A 19,021-nucleotide genomic window follows, 5' to 3' on the forward strand; every position below is an offset into this window, starting at 1 on the left:
GTGGCAATTTCAACCAGGAAAATAATAAACCTGTTAACTGCATCATCTGGAAGGAGGAGAGAATGAAAAGACCCAAAGAAGAGGCGCGGGTGACTCTCTGACGATAGACTTACATCTTCTAAAAGCGAAGTATAGAAGAAGTATAGCCCTTGTACCTTACTCATAGGGTTAAATATGTCACTAAAGCAACAATGGGATTAAAGGCCATACATCTGATGATTTAACCCACTCATGTCTGGGGGAAGTATAGTATATGACTTTACTCACAAAGTGTCACCTGTCAATCAGGCAACGATGTGATGCCATATAAAGTGACGGTTTAACACTCTGAGTGCCGGGGTGTGATCAACTCAATGAGAGGGATATATGGTAAGTGAGATCTCCACAATTTGCCCCTTGACATCTCTGCATTGAGAATATTGCTGAGATATTTTATGTCTGGCATTACCCACGGGCTAGCCGGATCAGAGTTATGTGCCAAAAGAGCATTTATTTTTGGGGTGGAAGGCAGCTAGAAGTGGGGTAGTGGTGGCACACATGATAAATCGAGTTTTGGGCACTATAGAATCCTTTTTTGGGGGCGTTATTATCCCAATTTGAGATCCTCATCCCTTTGTCCCTGACCACCAACATTCCCATCCAACAGCGAACGCACTGCATGACAACTGCACGACAACTCATTGCTCCTCTACAACCGACCAACACACTGCCGGACCCCCGGAGCAGCCATTTTTCATTATAGGAAATAGTTAATCCATTCGATGATCCACGGTAAATTCTATCCTTTAACACACTAACACTCAGGGTAAGGTAGTTTGCGCTTTAACTCTTTGAGTGCCAGAGTTAAAAGCTGCTGCTCACGACCCTGCACTTAATGGGTTAACTTCAGGGTGCAATTCTGCATTTGAAAGCGCTGTAGAGAGATGCAGTATATCAGGATAAAAGCTCCGTTTGGCAGAGTCGCTTCTGGAAGGAGTCCCTTCTGATCTCACTCTGTAATAAAAACATGTCAGGAAGATTTAGTGAGGCTGCAGCTTATCCTGAGGAAGTACTCAGTGTCCCTTCTATCATTCTATATGTGATGGGAGATCCGGATTTAACTCCTCACCGTCCACCCATCATGAGGACTACTGTGCCCCATCTGCAAAATTAAAGACATAAGCCGAGGATCATTAAATAGGGTCCCCATTATAATAAATTGATGCAGGTATCTAGCATGTCCAGAAGAACACAATTTACCAAGGGTTAATTTTTTTACCTCCATTTGATAATAAGACTAAGACCAGAGGGGACACCTGTTCGCCCAAAGCCTTAAAACCGTGCTGTCCAAAATGCCTCTAGACGCCGTGATGTTAAAGTAGAGCCGTCTCTGAATCCCCGGTTTAATATCTGCTGACCTTACTCAGAAGTCACTTTATTGGTGATTTCTCAGAGAGAGCAGAGAAGGTCCGTTTCTTGGGAGAAAAGATTATCAGGAAGGAAACATTTAAATACTTAAAGGGATTTAATGAAGTACAGAAGGGAGAACAAGAGGTCATGATCTAGAACTAGAAGGTTAGAGGCTTAGATGTAATGTAAGGACGTTTTACTATATTGAGTAGTGGTAGATAAGTGGAACAGCCTCCCAGCAGAAGTGGTAGAGGCTGATACAGTAAAGGAATTTAAACATGGTTGGGATAGGCATATGGCCAAGGACTAGTTAACGATTGAGAACAAAAAAAATTAGATGGCCAAAGAGTTCTTATCTGCTGTCAAATTCTGTGTTTCTCTAGCCATCTCCATGACCTCTCGTATTCTATGCGGCTCCGATCATGGCTCAGGGGGCCGGAAGTTGGCCAACTGTCAACTTCCGGCCCCCTGAGCCATGATCGGAGCCACGTAGAACACGAGAGGTCATGGAGATGGCTAGAGAAACACAGAACTTGCATCTGTTTGTGAGCGTCACAGAACATACATAGTACGTGGATGTGGGTTGCAGTGGTTCTTATTCATAATAAACTCAATAAGTATATGGGGGTTATTTAGAAAGAACAATTACTGTCTTAAGTTTTAAGAATGATCTTATCACCATAGCAACCAACGGAAACATTTAATTGGTTGTTGGAAGAGTAAAAAAAAAACACTTTTAAAACTTTACACTGGGGTCGCTCCACCCGAGCGGAGATGTTTCCAGGTAGATTCCAAGTGAAGAAGCAGGTTATCATAACTGGTCGCAGCATTTCCAGAATTAGATGGCTGCTACGGTGTTAGTTTATCTGACCCCGTATACTGTATGGTTACATTTATGAGATTTCTCTAGTCTTCTCACCCATTCAAGTATACATTCTACAGGGCCAGCTCAGGCCTTCTTGCTGGACAAACTTCCCAATGTTAGGTAAGATGTACTAAAGCAACCTCAAAGATGGGATCTGTGAATTACTGTGTATTTCCTATTGTACAGAATATTATGACGCCACATTAAACAATAAATAATAATAATGATAATAATAATAAATTCCAAGGGCTGTATACGGCCCTGGAGTTTAAACTACTAATAAATCACAATATAATTATAATAACATAGCTTTAAATGGCCTTTCAAATGAAAGGTCACCATAAATAACCTCCAAACGTTCGGCACTCTGATGGTAGGACTCTCAGCCACAGGATCCATTGCCTGCTCACTCTCATCACTCTCAGCCTTTTCAGTAGAAGTGAACTGTGACCCTGCTGCATGCAAGATGCAGGGTGTGAGTCAAGTAGTTTCTTGCAGCTGGGAATGTACTCGCCCTGGCACTGCACAAAGGGGTGGGGCCTTGGTATTGTGTTACGTGACATCACCATAATGACCACATAAGTATCAGAGACGCTGTGTGGTGTCAAATTACCTGGGACATTGGATAGGTGTCCGGAATGTAGAAACTGGCACTTTGAGAGTAGGCTGGCAACTGGAAATGATTTCCATAACATTAGAAGTAAATTGAACTGACTGCAGATTATCAGGACAGGCTCAGACAGTGCTGGGTTTGTATGTAATGTAAGGAGATGTGACTGCAGATTATCAGGACAGGCTCAGACAGCGCTGGGTTTGTATGTAATGTAAGGGGATGTGACTGCAGATTATCAGGACAGGCTCAGACAGCGCTGGGTTTGTATGTAATGTAAGGAGATGTGACTGCAGATTATCAGGACAGGCTCAGACAGCGCTGGGTTTGTATGTAATGTAAGGGGATGTGACTGCAGATTATCAGGACAGGCTCAGACAGCGCTGGGTTTGTATCTAATGTAAGGGATGTGACTGCAGATTATCAGGACAGGCTCAGACAGTGCTGAGTTTGTATGTAATGTAAGGGGATGTGCGTTATCAGGACAGGCTCAGGCAGCGCTGGGTTTGTATGTAATGTAAGGAGATGTGACTGCAGATTATCAGGACAGGCTCAGACAGCGCTGGGTTTGTATGTAATGTAAGGGGATGTGACTGCAGATTATCAGGACAGGCTCAGACAGCGCTGGGTTTGTATCTAATGTAAGGGATGTGACTGCAGATTATCAGGACAGGCTCAGACAGTGCTGAGTTTGTATGTAATGTAAGGGGATGTGCGTTATCAGGACAGGCTCAGGCAGCGCTGGGTTTGTATGTAATGTAAGGAGATGTGACTGCAGATTATCAGGACAGGCTCAGACAGCGCTGGGTTTGTATGTAATGTAAGGGGATGTGACTGCAGATTATCAGGACAGGCTCAGACAGCGCTGGGTTTGTATGTAATGTAAGGGGATGTGACTGCAGATTATCAGGACAGGCTCAGGCAGTGCTGGGTTTGTATGTAATGTAAGGGGATGTGACTGCAGATTATCAGGACAGGCTCAGACAGCGCTGGGTTTGTATGTAATGTAAGGGGATGTGACTGTAGATTATCAGGACAGGCTCAGACAGCGCTGGGTTTGTATGTAATGTAAGGGGATGTGACTGCAGATTATCAGGACAGGCTCAGGCAGTAATCTGTTTATCATTGTTAGACAGGAATAGGAATATATACAATACACGTGTTTGCAGCTGGCAGGGAGAGAATGCTGTTTAGCCTCTTTATTGCACATATCCACAAAAGCCATTGATCTGCGACTCTCTGTTAGCTCACAGTGCAGAGGGGGGAGAATGGAATAGCTGAGGGGTCACCTTAACTTCGCTGCCAAACGAGCGCCTCCTGACTATGTACATAACGGGGTCAGAAGACACTTCAGACGCAGGGAACTCTGCAGCAAACTATGGGAGCTCCATAAGTTTAACCTTCCAGTCATAGGAAGGGTTAAACCACAGAATTCCGGCAATGCGCATGTTCCAAGCTGCGTCGGGTGGTGTTCTCATGGTTAGAATACATGTTTCAGGGCTGCCCCTGCGGTAGCGAGGAGGCTGGATTCGTGTCCTCGGTGGGTTTTCTGTACACTGAAGGTAAACGGGAATCTCTGGGTTGTAAACGAATCTGTATTCACCATGCACTGCGGGGGCCGGGGGGGGTAGGACTCTGCTGTAGCCACCTACAATAATACAATTATCCAGGTGACGGGGGTAGCCGGGTGCGTCTGGGTACACGGCCTACGGGCTGCCGAAACACTTTTATTCTCCCGTACAATCTACTACTTTTTATCCGAACTTTCTTCCTCTTCTGCAGCATCTTCTTCTTTTTCTTCTTCACCCTCTTCTTCAGCATCGTCTTCCTTGGCCTCCTCCTCTTCCTCCCCAGCTGTAACGGCCAACACAACATTGACACATGCTGACATAATACAGAAATAATTCTGAGCATTACAATTAATCTCTTAATGCAGAAGCCTTATTTTTTCAGATTCCCTATATTCTCCAAAACAGTTATTTTGAGTCAAAACCCTAGAAAACAATGTAGCATCTTCAATGTAACCAATTATTACTGTATGGTCTAAATTAACATGTTTTTGCCCCAAGGTTTACCTTCTTGATCAGCCTCCTCTCCTCCTTCCTCTTCCTCTGTAGCCTCTTCCTCCTCTGGAGCTTCCGCTTTGGCTTCCTCTGCCCTGGATGACTCAATAGTCTCCTCTATGTCCAGCTGTTCTTCTTGGACGTGACTGGAGTAGTAGGTGGCGTATGTGCGACTCGGAACGTATGAGCTGCTCTGCAGGCTGTACACGGAGCGCCCGAAAACTGGGGTGCTCTGCGTGTAGCCGCTGGTAATGGCGCCGACGCTGGAAAAACTCAGGCGGGTCTCTTCTCCTTCCAAAAGTTTCCTACAAGTGAAACAGAGACATCTTTCAGGGAATGCAGAGGCAGAACGCCCTACTACTCACATCACTCCCAGTACTGTTCAATGCAAGAACCCTTTACCCATGTAAGGTGTTGCCTCATTGTCATGTGACACAGACGCAGGCACTGTTTCCATAGAAACTGAAATGCTTCCTAAAAGTTTCTGTCTTGTTCTTAGGCGATCAAACATTCAGTAGATGACAGATCTGCTAAGATGTATTTGCTTCTCGTGCTGGAGAGTAGTGGGACAGCACCTTTAACGGATCGGCCGCTAGTGAAATATGTTACCGGATATAAAGGAGCCCCCCGAGCCGCTGACTGCCGGTTACCTGTATGCCGCAATCTCAATGTCTAGGGCCATCTTGACGTTGAGGAGATCCTGGTATTCTTTCAGGTACCGCGCCATCTCGCTCTTAGTGCTCCTCAGCTCCTCTTCTAGATTACTTATAGCTTCCTGCGGAGAAGAACCGGATCTGGAGATAAACATAGAATCTGACGGCAGAGAAGAACCATCCGGCCCGTCTAGTCTGCACATTTTTCTTCATGTAAAGATTCGGACCTTGATCAGTCCTTGGTCTGGTCTCAGATTCAGGATAGCTTTATGCCCATCTCATGCATGTTTACATTCCCTCACCGTATTAGCCTCTACCACACCTGGTGGGAGGCAGTTCCATTCATCTACCACCCTCTCAATAAAGTAAAACCTCATTACATTGCATCTTAAGTAAAAAGTAAAGCGCCCCTGCCCTGTTCCTTGCTGTCTCTGTCACAGAGCCTTCTGTTGGCAGATCTGACGCAGAGATCTGCCAGAACACAGGGGACAAGGAGTTAAATGTCCAGAATGACGTTTGCTCCACGTCAGACCCTTACTCCAGAGTTGCTCTGTATAAATCACTCCGGCTTCTGTCCAAGGTGCTGATCTGCTCTCCTCCCCCTCCCCTATTCTGCACTCTGCTGTCACCCTGCGTTTCATCTGGGTTAACCCGTTCAGAGCCAGACTACTCTACAATCTGCTGCAGTCTCCCTGGCACTGTGCACATTTATATTTATTAAAGCTCTTATTTTAACTTATTTTGGGCTTTTTTCTACCACTTTGAGTTATGTTATTAAATGCCCCCGTTTCCCCAGCCCCGGTACCTGCATGCCCGCTATCTCTGCGTTCTGCTTGTCGTCCAGCTCCTGGATCTGCCTCTGCAGAGCCTCATTTACCCCCCTGCACGCCTCGATCTCCAGTCCCTTAGACTTGAGCAGCCTCCGGCTCTCGGACACCTCGTCCTTGGCGGCCCGCACTGCGTCAGTATTGCGGGCGGCGCTCTGCGTCAGCACGGTGACGCGGGACTTGAACCACTCCTCCGCGGACTGCATGTTCTTGGCCGCCAGCTTCTCGTACTGAGCGCGGATGTCCCGAAGAGCCGAGCTCAGGTCCGGCTTGGACACGTCCACCTCCAGCGAGATCTGCGCGTACTGGATTTGCGCCTGCAGCTGCGCCAGTTCCTCTTCGTGGACCTTCTTGAGGAAGGCGATCTCGTCCAGCAGGCTGTCCATCCGCTTCTCCAGCTCGGCCCTTGCCAGGGCTGCCCCATCGGCTTCTTTCCTGAGCTCCATGAGCCTGGCCTCTGCGTCTTCTCGGCTCAGGGACTCCTCCATGTACCGACCCTCCATAGCCCGCATCGCTTCCTCCAGCCTCTCCCGCTCCGCCCGCAGGCTCTGCCGCTCCCCCGCGGCATCTTCTTGCGCCAGACGCAGTTCCCTGACCTCCTGCTCGTAGAGATCGCGCAGCCGGGACGGCTCGCTGTGTTTCTGGCGCAGCAGCAGCAGCTCGGCTTCCAGCACCTTGTTGCGCTGCTCCAGTTCGTGGACCCGCTCGATGAAGTTGGCGAAGCGGTCATTGAGGTCCTGCAGCTGCACCTTCTCCTGGGTGCGGACCACCTTCAGGTCGCTGCTGATGGCCGCCACCTGGCTGAGGTCGAAGGAGTCGGCGCTGGGGATGAGGGCGGATGAGTGTGATGAGGACGCGGTGTAGCTCCTGCGGACGGAGGAGATGGACGGGGAGAAGCTGCTCCTGCTGGGGGACACATAGCTGCTCCTGATGTGGATGCGGGGGGCGCTCTCCACCACCCTGCGCTTGTACGAGCTGTAATACGGGTCGTAGCTGTACGAGCTCATGGTGAGGACTGCGAGACTCCGCCGGAGCGCTGCTTTATATAGGGTGCGTTGTGGGGGGGCGGGGACTGCGCCGCTGCGGGGAGAGACCGGTTACCAATCGGGTGGTGCAGGGCTGTGACACCCCACTCAGATCCCACTGCCACCGACTGCAGCACGTCCCACGCAAAACACGGGAGTGGAAATCTCACACTGACTGCACGGATGCCCCACTCAGAACTAAAAGGGGACTGCTACTGACTGGGGAGCATCCCCCACTCAAAACAGTGGAAAGCTGCAGAGTGACCCCACTTAAAACACTAGAGTGGAAAGCTCACACTGTAACTGCAACCCTACCCCGCTGACATCAGAGCTGCCCCACTCAAAACACAGAGAGTGGAAAGTTCATGATCCCACTGACTGCACAGCTGCCCACTCAGAATGTGGCAAACCAAAACAAGAAGGGTGGAATGCCCCCACTGCCACTGCAACCCTACCCCACTGACATCACAGATGCCCCACTCAAAACATCTCAATCTAAGAGGCTGACACTCAGATTCTGCTTTGTGGGGTACGAGTGGGTTATTTGGAGCTGACACCAGTGAAATCAGCAGCTCCGAGTTCTGGGATTATTGCCCAAAGGGTGCATTTTTGGCAAATCATTGGCTTGTTTTTTTGTGTTAAAATGGCACATAATACGCTGCTATGGACTACAACTCCCATCACAGGCATACATCCTCTGAATACGCTCTTATGCTTGATCATTATCGGGATTGTAGTCTGCTGAAGAGTCAGAGTTTGCCATCCATGCAAGCTGTATGTTATTGATTTCATAGAGAAAGCTCTTTGCTGCAGCAGAGCGAATGCCGCCAGGGAGTGAAATCATTACTTCCAGGAAGGGTTTGGGCGTTCAGCGCGTAGCCTGCCGAGGCCTGGAGCAGCAGGTCCAGTCAGGGCCGCAACTAGAAACCACAGGGCCTTAATCTCTGGCTGCTCCCACAATGTGGGATGTAATGTGACCCCAATACGCGCCTGTCTCAACATGCCAGGGGCAACCACTGCGACCCCTCTAGTTACGCCAGTTGGTCCAGTGGGCACCAATCCCTCAGGCTCCCTCCAACACCACTACTCAATGGCAGCAACCCTAGGCCCAGCATCTTCACTGCATTAAATGACGCACTGTGCCTTATAACATCATCATCTTGCACTCAGTTGGAGGGCGTGCTGAGCCGGCATCAAAGATCTCCCCTGTAGCTGGTCCATTCACCAGCTCCGCTCGGAGCACTTACGCAAAAGGGCAATGGGGACAGTCTCTCCCCAGTCCCTCCAATAAGGAGAGAGTGTGTGTTCTGAGGCTCCACCCTTTTAAGGAAGTGCACCAGAAGGCCTAATTAACGGTGAAGTGGACGAATAAAGAAGACACGAGGAGAACCAGATTAAGAAAGAGGACCAAAGGAAAAGCGGACTAAGAAAGAGGATCCGGGAGGCGGACGAAGAATGAGGCAAGAGAAGAAGTGAAGCTGGAGGAAAGGAGACAGGGACACATAAGGGGTCAACAGAGAAGGCAGGAAGACATTGAGAGAGTGTGAGAGAGTGTCAATGAGATTGTGAGAGAGAGCGAGTGAGAGCGAGTGAAAGCAAATTTTGTTTCCGATTGGAAAAAGCCCTCCAAACCAAAAATGCAGGAAACCAAATGTGTTGTCCAAAACCAAACGAGTGAAGTTCTGCCCTTATGCACCAGGCAGACGCGGCTTCATTGTGCTCTTGGAGGGGAGACATCATGTGTTTTTATGTATTTTTTAGGCCAGGTTGTAAGGTGGGATCAGTTACTTGAATTGGATGGAACCCCAATTATGATTATATTACTCTGTGAGCTCCTGCTGCATAGACAGGAGGAGAGCTACTCGATTTTTTTTGTTTGGCAGAGAAAGGAAAGTTTGTCCATAGATTGGAAGACATCTAAATAATTAATTAATAATAATAATTAGTACTAATTATTGAGAGCTGCAGGTGATTTATTTAGTTTGGGTGCTGGACCCCCTGCATCATATCCCGGCACTCCATGTGTAAAGGTGCTCGCTGCTGGTACTGCATACAATGGAAGCAGCTCCAGGTACTTACTATACATTCCTTCACGCTGCAGGGGAGCACTTTACATGCAACATGTGGAATGCATACGTGTCTAGGTGGTCGCTCTCCCGAGTGCTTCTATGGAAACCAAATATGATGTTATTCTATGTTATCAAGTCAAGAATGCTTAATGTGAGTGTAGGGGAACCTGGTCTGGGGAAAGTAACTGGGATCACTTGATATCACGAACTCTGCCATAGTCAATGCAAAGTCTCCTGCTCCACTGATTTGTTATATTGACCCCTATTCACTAAACATCATGAGTTGGGGCTCCTGGGAATCAATGGGCACTTGTGCAGTTGGTTGTGAGCTGCATGTGGAATCACTGTTAGTCAAATTGCTTGCAGTGCCCGGAAACCGACTCCTCGTTACTATCACAGTAGATAAGAACATGAAGAACTCAATGAAAGGGAGTTAGAATTTCCATTGAAGTGGACGGGATCCCAGAGGACCCCACCTACCCTACCTGGAAAGATGACTCTATGCTACTCGCCAAGCTATTTTAAAGGTCATCTTAACTTTCAGATGTGAAAAAAGGTAATTCTCAAGTCATTATTTCCTTTAATAAACTGAAGGTTATTTATAAAGATCAATCCTGGTCCAAAGTGGTCAAAGTGATGTAATCCCCATAGCAACCGCTATGCAATATTTCTCCTGATTGCTCTGCTTTTTACCTCTGTGCACGAGAATTGCGTTGTTTCCGAGAACCTGAGCCACAAAACTGTTCCTCCGTTAACTCATCCTGATCACATCAGATAGGAGAATTATTATTAGTATTATTATTAGCATTATTATAGGTATTATTATTATTATTATCCTTTCATGTTAGTGCAGCACATAGCTATAAAAGGTCTATCTGAAAAGGGGACCTCGAAGGTTGTGTGTGTGTGGTCGTGTGTGTGGCCGTGTGTATGGTCGTGTGTATTTGTGTGCATGGTCAGTGACATGGGTCCAGCGTATTTCTAATCCACATCGCACTCTGTCATAAAAAGGCTTCATAGGTGTGATGAGAGTAGTAGTGCACCGCAGCTGATTTTTCATGGGTTGCTTTCCTGTCCTTATGCTCAGAAAGCTTTGTCTGCAGATTCCCGGATGGATATGTGCCGAGATGTTCACTGTATCCAGGACATGGCTATGCAGCCCTTGGTGATTAAAGGTAGAAAGTTGTTTAAAGTGGCACGGACGTCACTGCTGGCTGGGGAGAGATGGGGGTTGGAGTGATTCTTGAGGTGTGGTTGCGGAGCTGAGCCGTGTCCTCGGTACGGGGAGGGTACAGGACGAGCTGCAGGAAGAGTCTGCAGTCTCTCTGGCAAATATTCAACACTGCAGCAAGTTCAGAGACGGGGGGTAGAGGAGCCATGGGAATGGGGAGTGGTGCAGAGCGAGTGAATGAGAGGATACATAGAATAGAGGATATATATATATATATATACATACATACATCCATTGTATATATATTTATATATACATTCACATACACAGTGTGCATTACTAAAACGCTGGCTGCTCTGTAGGATTACTACATTTCTCTTTAATTCAGGACTGTTGGGAGGTATGATATTATGACATCCCGCAGAAATACTCCCTCCATTATTCAGTAAGAAGGTCCAAGCTGAGTTTATTTATTACAGAGAGTCCGAGCTGAATAAACCCCCACTAACTTCCAGAAACAGAGATCCAAGCTCCTTCTTGCAGAGTATCTCTTTTCCTGTAGCTGCGGCTTCCTGGCTGCGGGATGTTGATATAGGAATTCTAAGACTTCAAAAAACATCATTTATTTTATTTCAAGATTAAACTATACATTTCCTGACACATTCACATTAAACCGTACAAGCACAGAGACACGTGTAAAACATATGTAACAGGTTTTTGGGTAGGCCCAACAATATCTCTGTGGTCCTTTACCCCAGTTACTGCCCTCTGCAGGCCAATCCTGAGCCTCTGCTACCTGGGAGTTGGGGTAAGTAACTGTGGCAGTGCCTCCACCCAGAATGAAATATACAGAATATGCAATATACAGTATGAGGCTCACCCACCTACAACAATCACTGCGGCCCACCCTAATCTTCGCCCTAGCGGCCACTGGGTACCTTTAGTTGGTGCACACCACACAGTTGGGGCCTGTCTCTCTCTCTCTCCTCTGCGAGCCCTCTAGCTCGGTCTCGGTGCCGGCTTGTAATGCTGAGAGCCGGAATATGACATCATTTCCGGCGCTCACCAGTGAAGCAGCGCACACGGCGGTAGAGCATGGAGACTCTCGCCGCAAGACTGCTGGAAGGTAAGTGAAGTACAAAGGGGGGAGAGATAGGGTAGATAATAGGGAGGGAGGAGGGTAGATAATGAGCAGTGGCGTCGGCAGGGGGGGGGCATTTCAAACTCTGCCCCAGGCGGCACTATGTCCTTGGCCGGCCATGGTTGGGGCCCGTAAGTAATCTCACTCCACAGTAGGGCTTGTCTTATATGGAAAACTTTCAGTATGTCAGTAAAGTCTTTTATTTGTGTGGCTGAGTTCAGGGTGCCCTGTTGTGGAGACAGGGAGAGGGGTTTTGGGTTTAGCACTCCACAGTCTGCAATCAGGGCAGTTCAGCCTTTAACCTCTTCACTGCAAACTCTGCTGCAAACAGCTCTGTATCTTGGGACTGTCTGCAGGAGGATTCTGCCAGGATGCTGCAGCACTCGTTTGAGTATGGATTTCAGGCAGCCCACTCTCCCCAGGCCTCTCTCACCTTTATTCTCTCTCAGCAAACGTCCTCCACCTTTAGCATCCAACTCTGAACTCCTCTCCCCAAACTCCAATGGCCCCCTTTTCACCTCATCCATGTGCTTTGCAGTTCGCCATCTGCTGGCCACTCCATAAGAACTGCAGGTGAGTCAGTGACACAGCAGCAGTCACTATAATCCCCTGAGGGGTTACACATACAAATCATCTCAAAGTAAAATAGTAATATGTGTTATATGTGTGTGAAAACCGCACTTTCAATCTATAAATCAGTTACTAATCACCATGTAAATAATGCAGAAAAATATATGGAAAAATACCGTATTGGCTCGAATATAGGCCGCACTTTTTTCCCCCACTTTAAGTTTTTAAAGTAGGGGTGCGGCCTATATATTCGGGCTCTAGCGCCCAACGCCCGGGACATGCAGTCCCGGGCGCCGGGCAGGCAGCGGGGTTAAGATACAGAACCCCCGCAGCGGTGCAGGGGACCTGCATCCTTCTCCCCGATACGCTCAGACAGCCTCCCCTGCCAGCACTTCCCACTTGCCGGCACGGGAGGTTATCTAAGCGTTTTACCTCTGCCCACCCCCGACTTACCGGAGCAGACTCCCGGGTGTCTTGCGGGGCCGGCGGGAGACATTTACGCAATACGCGCATGCAACTTCCGGTACCGGTACCGGAAGTTGCATACGCGTATTGCGTAGATGTCCCTCGCCGGCCCCGCAAGACACCCGGGAGTCTGCTCCGGTAAGTCGAGGAGGGGGGGGCAGAGGAGGACAGCGGCAGCGTATCGCGGGGAGGGAGGACAGCGGCAGCGTATCGCGGGGAGGGAGGACAGCGGCAGCGGATCTCGGGGAGGGAGGACAGCGGCAGCGTATAGCGGGGAGGGAGGACAGCGGCAGCGTATCTCGGGGAGGGAGGACAGCGGCAGCATATCTCGGGGGGGGGGGGACAGAGTGGCAGCATGTTTTTTTTTGGTGCTTTTTTAAAGAAAAAAAACTTTTTCTTTAAAAAAGCACCAAACTTTTAGGGTGCGGCCTATATACGGGGGCGGCCTATATCCGAGCCAATACGGTAATCTGCGAGCATAAATCCAACATCCAATAGCAGTCAGTGGAATTCAAAAGAAAACTTTATATTAAAAAAATAAGAAAAATAACTTTTACACTGCAAGAAGGTTAATATGTGTCTATATACAGTATGTTTATATTTTATGCTTTTGTTCGACCTTTCATGGTTTGAATATATATACATTTATATTTATATAGATATATATATACACAGTATATATCAGCCACATTACAGGAGCATCATGAAACAAAATGCAGGTTAAGCAGCTGTCAGACTGTCAATGCACTGAATGCACTTCTGTGGGGGTCCCAATCTGCTGCACGTGGCGGTTTGCCCGGCTCCAGCTCGTTAGGGATAGTGGGCTTACTGCACTGCAGAGCGAGATCCTCCTGCTGCTCATCCAAAATGAATCTTTCAGAGATGCTGATGGGACAGAAATTACAAACCGAGGACGCATCGTATTGTGTAAATGTGGATGAAATTGTGACTTGATTGTAGTAAAATAAGCACATTCTTAGTTTAATAGTCTGGACCCAATTACTTTATACATCTACCATTTCTGTTGAAAGGCTGTTCCACCTATCTACCAACCTTCCAAATGTGACATGTGGTTGGCAAAATGGACCCCGGATGCCAACCACCTATCTGATACGTGTTGTCTTCTAGCGATTGTAAGAAATCCTTTCCAGTAGGCAGACACAGACTGATCCATAGAGCAAGCGGTACAGAAAATAAGTGATGGCTCTATTGAGATCAGCCGGCTAGTATGCTGGAAAATGCACTGATTCCTGCCAATATGAAGGGTTCAGTGATTGTGACGATGAGGTAAATTTACTCTTAAAAAAAAAAAAAAAAAAACGAAAAATAAAACCTATAGACATCAATAATTTATAATGCAATTTACCATAAACTGTAATTTAAGTATAATATTTCGTTGCCCTCAAAACTTAAATGTGTATTTTTGAATTTCGTTAGCATAATTTTTGAATTACTTAGTTTTTATATTTTTACTTTTGATATTTGGTTTAGCCCATATAGAGAAATAATATGGGTGAAAGTATGTTATTGGGGGTTTAATTTTTACCATTATCAAGGGATACATGGTTTTACCTTTGTATCTATGAATAGCTTTACTTCCCAGAAAATAAAATGTATAGGTTTTCCTTGGTAAAGTGTAAACCGCTTAGAAGGTCACCATGCAAAACCAAAAAATACAGGACAGCCACCCACGAGAAAAATTGGTCCGGACCCTCAGCATTCCAAGTTCATTATTTTACATTTATCAACGTTGAACTGCAACTTCTACAATATTTATTTGCCCAAATTACCCTTTTGGCTTATTCCACCAGGAATTCCTGCCATGCTGCAGACGTTTGTAAAGTCATGGAACAGGCACACCTTGCCTTTGAGACCTTTTTGTCATAATTACTAATAAATTCAAATAGCTAAAACTGAATTTTAAAAAATGTACTGATCCCTGAGGTACCCCACAAGTCCTTCCTCCATACCATTGCCTTAGCCAACTATTTTAAAATCCAAACACTGTAATGTATTTATCGGCCTTACTAAAATCTAGATAGGCGATATCTACAGCTCCTCCTTGGTCTATTACATTAGTTACCCAGTGAAAACATCTCCTTGCAGTGAACCTGCGCTGTTTCTGGTGTTGTAAACTATTGAAAAAAAATTCAATATGGTTTCCTTTGATTTTCCCACTATTGTCATAAAGTGGTTCTGGAATTTTCATTTGAGTCGTCTAGGGAGTACTTCATTGCAAGGTGACCTTATAATGAAGGGGTTAATCAGGCCTGAGCAATGCCATTGATTTCCATTGCTGAGGCTGCAGAAGATGATCAGCTCCTGGGCTTCTTCCGCTTAAAGAGAACGAGGAATCAATGAAAAAAAAGCCATAAGGATTTTGCCATCTTTTTTGTCTACTCCATAACCTAGACGTGTCTCATCTTAATGCATTAACCCCTTAGCTCCCGAAGACCGTGAACCTCTCCTCATCTGGCTTAGCTGCATTGGTGTACGTTAATGGGTGTGTAATAGAAGCTACCACCCCAAAATCTTTTGGGTTAGGCCAACTAAAAATCTATAGCCACTCCTAGGTTGGAGTACAGCGGGATCTGATGTCGCTATATAAATCAATAAATAATAATGTCAATCTCTAAGATGACTGATATTTGGAACGAGCAACCTCTGACATGCCTACTGTGGTGTACTATAACCCCTATCATGCTCAGCTATCCAACGGCTTGTTACACATGATTGGAGTTCTAGCCCTCACTCATTTGACTGTGTCTGGAGTTTTTTTTTGTCTGACCTTGATTCTTGCATTGCAAAAGATCACTGATGTTTTTTTTAATCTCTAATTAACGTCAGTGCATTGAAAACAAAACTCGTCGTTAAAGTAGGAGGTCATTTTTTATCCAGTGAAATTATTTAATTAGAAATCCCAAATCTCCATGCTGTAAACTACAATGCATTGGCATTAAATCAATGCAGTGATGATGGCGACATCTAGTGGCCATTACATATACGGTATTTAATGAGCCTCAAATTCCAAGACAGGTCATAAATGAAGTAAAACTGCGTCTCATTTATACAACTAATTGCCACAAACTTAGTTACAGTACCTTAATTCAGAAAACTGCCCTATATCAAGCAGTATCCTAATTTACAGCGCAATGTCACATATGGCATTTGAGTGGCCTTTCAATAATGGAGACCAGGACCAGACTGGGGATTTCAGTTAGCCCTGGCACTTTTAGGCCAGTGGCCGATAAATAGCCTACGCACAGCCATCAGCATCACAATAAGGGATCGGATCTGCTGCACAAATGGAAGTAAAGGTGACCGCCGCCGTTTGCGTGGTTTGCCAGATGGCCAGTCCACCAGTTATCAATATCAAACGAATGTAGAGTAATCTAAATCACTAAATAAAGCCTGTATCAGGTCCAGTTTAGAGACACAGAGATTCATGCTCATTCTTACATACATTATAAGATTCATTCCCTAAACCTTGAGTTTTTAGATGAGCTGAAATATTTAACCTCCAGTCCATCACAATTCATTTGAAGAGTGGGTTTGGTTTGGCCAGATATAGGGAGATGGCCCTACCATAGGGGAAGCAGGGTGGTTGGGGAGATTGGAGATCTCCTTCCTACGGGCTCACAAAGGAAGCAGCAGATCTGTGGGAGCAGAGACATGGCTACCATTGGCCTACCAGGTGATAAAAGGTAAGGTCCAGAGCTGGGGCTAGAATAAAAAGGTTGATTAAGACTGACTAAAGCATGTGTGTATGAGATATATATATATATATATATATATATATATACATACACAGTATAGTATATATATATATAGGTAGGTCACTCTGTTTGGTTTATGTAGTGCCAAAAGCAAACAAAACGACTTTAACATCTGTGCGAGATTGTGCTTCTGTTACGGTCCTTACACTATCTCACCACTAGGTGTCAGCACATGAGCGTGCTGTGGTTACCAACCAGCTCACTTTACACTACGGTTTCAACATTTCTCCTAAAGCGTACCCCACAATTTGTTACATAAAAAAATAGTTTTCATAAATATGATTGCAATACAATTTGTCAGCCAGCTGAATATTATGCATTTGTATGCGTTCTAGAAATTGCCTTAGCCCAATCTACTAGACAAAGTAGTAGACAATAGAATTGCTCAGCTTTCATCACCCAGGTAGACACTCCAATGACTACAGAAGAAAGAATTAAGCAGGATTATATTAGCATTGCCACAATGAATCAGCTCAGTGTGGTGTCTGAGCAGGGAAAGTCACCCAAAATACCACATGACCGACAACAATGGCCGCCTCCACGTCTGCAGATAAAGGAAGTTTATTGGAAAAAAATGAGATAAAACCATGTTTTTGTCAATGCCGACCTGCGTTTATGTATACAGCACTAGATTTTATGATAAATATATTTTTTTCCATGGGACCATTAGGGGCCAGTTAGATCCATGATCTCCCCAACCGGCACTGCTTCTTGAGCAGTAGGCAGTCCAGGATGCATATAAGGGCCGTCTCTCTTTGGGCCCCCCCAGGAATGACTGACCCTGGGGCAGCTGCCCATTTTGCTCTGAATTAAAACTATGTTTATAGAGAAGCAATGGAGCTGAAACTCCTACAGACTCTTGGATTCTCTCAGAGGGCACAGAAAGCATTTCACGTACTACACATGGAGCCAGCAATGCCATCAAAATAAAAATGTGACCGTTTCCTGACGTTTTTTCCGGTTATCCACTTTTGGAGGACAGGAAAGTAGGTGAGGAATTGGCCGTGTTTTGGGGAGTAGCCATCTCCTACCCCTTGGTTTATTGAAGAGGTGAGTAGTATTGCCGGTAAGGCTTTGAGGACTATTACCTGTCCACTTGCCATTGCTCGGGCATATGACATGTCCCAATCCTACGCTTATAACCCTAAACTTGAGCTGTAATGAAACCTGAGATCATTCGTTCACCTTTGAACATCTTGGGTGCCATCAGATTTTAGTAACCTAACACTAGTGGTTCAGTTTGTGTAATTGAGCAGAACCCACGTGTGACAGCAGAGGGATTGTCCTCATTCATGCTCTTACCACTAGGTCATGCTTCAGCTCTACAAGGACCGTTATGCTTTCCCTTTTCTTGTTTTTTTTTTTTTTTAATTCATGCGCTTAACTAGGTAATATGCCCAGTAATAGGAAGATTACCACGTGTTAGCTGAACTAATTCTTCTTTTAGTATTTTCTCTTCATAGAACCTTTTTGTATAGTAGGAGTATGAATAACATCTTAAAAACAATAATAAAAAAAAAATACTACCACGAATTAGGTTCCACTGGTGTTGCAGGTGCACATGGCTGATGGATTCTTTGGCATGCTCGTTGAGGTGGTTAGGATGGAAGGTTGTATACTTCTCAGAATAGGTGTGTTTTTACAGAACATTTGAATGTTTTTTTTTATTTTCTTTAACTATTTTTAAAATATTTTAACTTTTTAAATGTTTTGAAGAGGGAGAAACACTGTCACAGAATGATCAGAGAGAAGGCTGCCGCTGCCCTGCGTTGCTGATAGCAGTACCGGTGATCAGCCTGCTGGGGGGGCTCATCAGACGTCGTTTTACTTTTAATGTCGTTTCCGGTGGTGTCAACATCCGTTTGGGCATTCTTTGGTGTCACGGTGGTTGACCCGAGCACAGATTACACCGGGGATCAGCCACCAGGCACTGCGCATGCATTAAAGGAGTCCGATGAGCATTCTATGGATAGAATGCTGGGACACAATAATGGGGACAAAGCATCTATAAGATGTGTTAAAAAATATATATATATATATTTTTTAATGTTTAATTAATGCCGTGATCGTTTTAATTATTTTTTGACAGGTCTGTTTTAATTGCGACATTTCAAATGGCCAAAAAGGATCCCTTCGGATGAGGTTTCCTCCATTCATAATAACCACACCAGCGAGAAAGAATTGCTCTCATTACTAGCCCATCGGATGGAAAGTTAGCGTTTCCTTCCCCTCTCAGATGATAGCACACAGCTGTGTTTACAATAACATTCTTTACGGGGAGAATCCTTCCAAATATCATATTAAGGATATAATTCATTCGCTCGCGCGCTGATTCATGGTGTTTCCCTTCATGCTGGATTCGTTCCAGTTACGCCTCGGTTTTTAATGTCCTGCAAT

The 19,021-nt window shown here is 45.8% G+C and overlaps 1 protein-coding gene across 1 annotated transcript; it reads right to left on the minus strand.

Annotated features, from left to right (window-relative positions):
• Positions 1-4,026: 4,026 nt before the first annotated feature.
• Positions 4,027-7,414, minus strand: NEFL (neurofilament light chain). The gene is made up of 4 exons (XM_053464493.1): positions 6,386-7,414; positions 5,578-5,702; positions 4,940-5,232; positions 4,027-4,718 (listed from the first exon to the last, which is right to left on the minus strand). Exons 1-4 carry the CDS (start codon positions 7,412-7,414, stop codon positions 4,612-4,614), a joined length of 1,554 nt encoding a protein of 517 aa, XP_053320468.1. The 3' UTR covers positions 4,027-4,611.
• Positions 7,415-19,021: the final 11,607 nt, after the last annotated feature.

The sequence above is a fragment of the Spea bombifrons genome, chromosome 4 (assembly GCF_027358695.1).
Source record: "Spea bombifrons isolate aSpeBom1 chromosome 4, aSpeBom1.2.pri, whole genome shotgun sequence".
Taxonomy (NCBI): Eukaryota; Metazoa; Chordata; class Amphibia; order Anura; family Pelobatidae; genus Spea; species Spea bombifrons.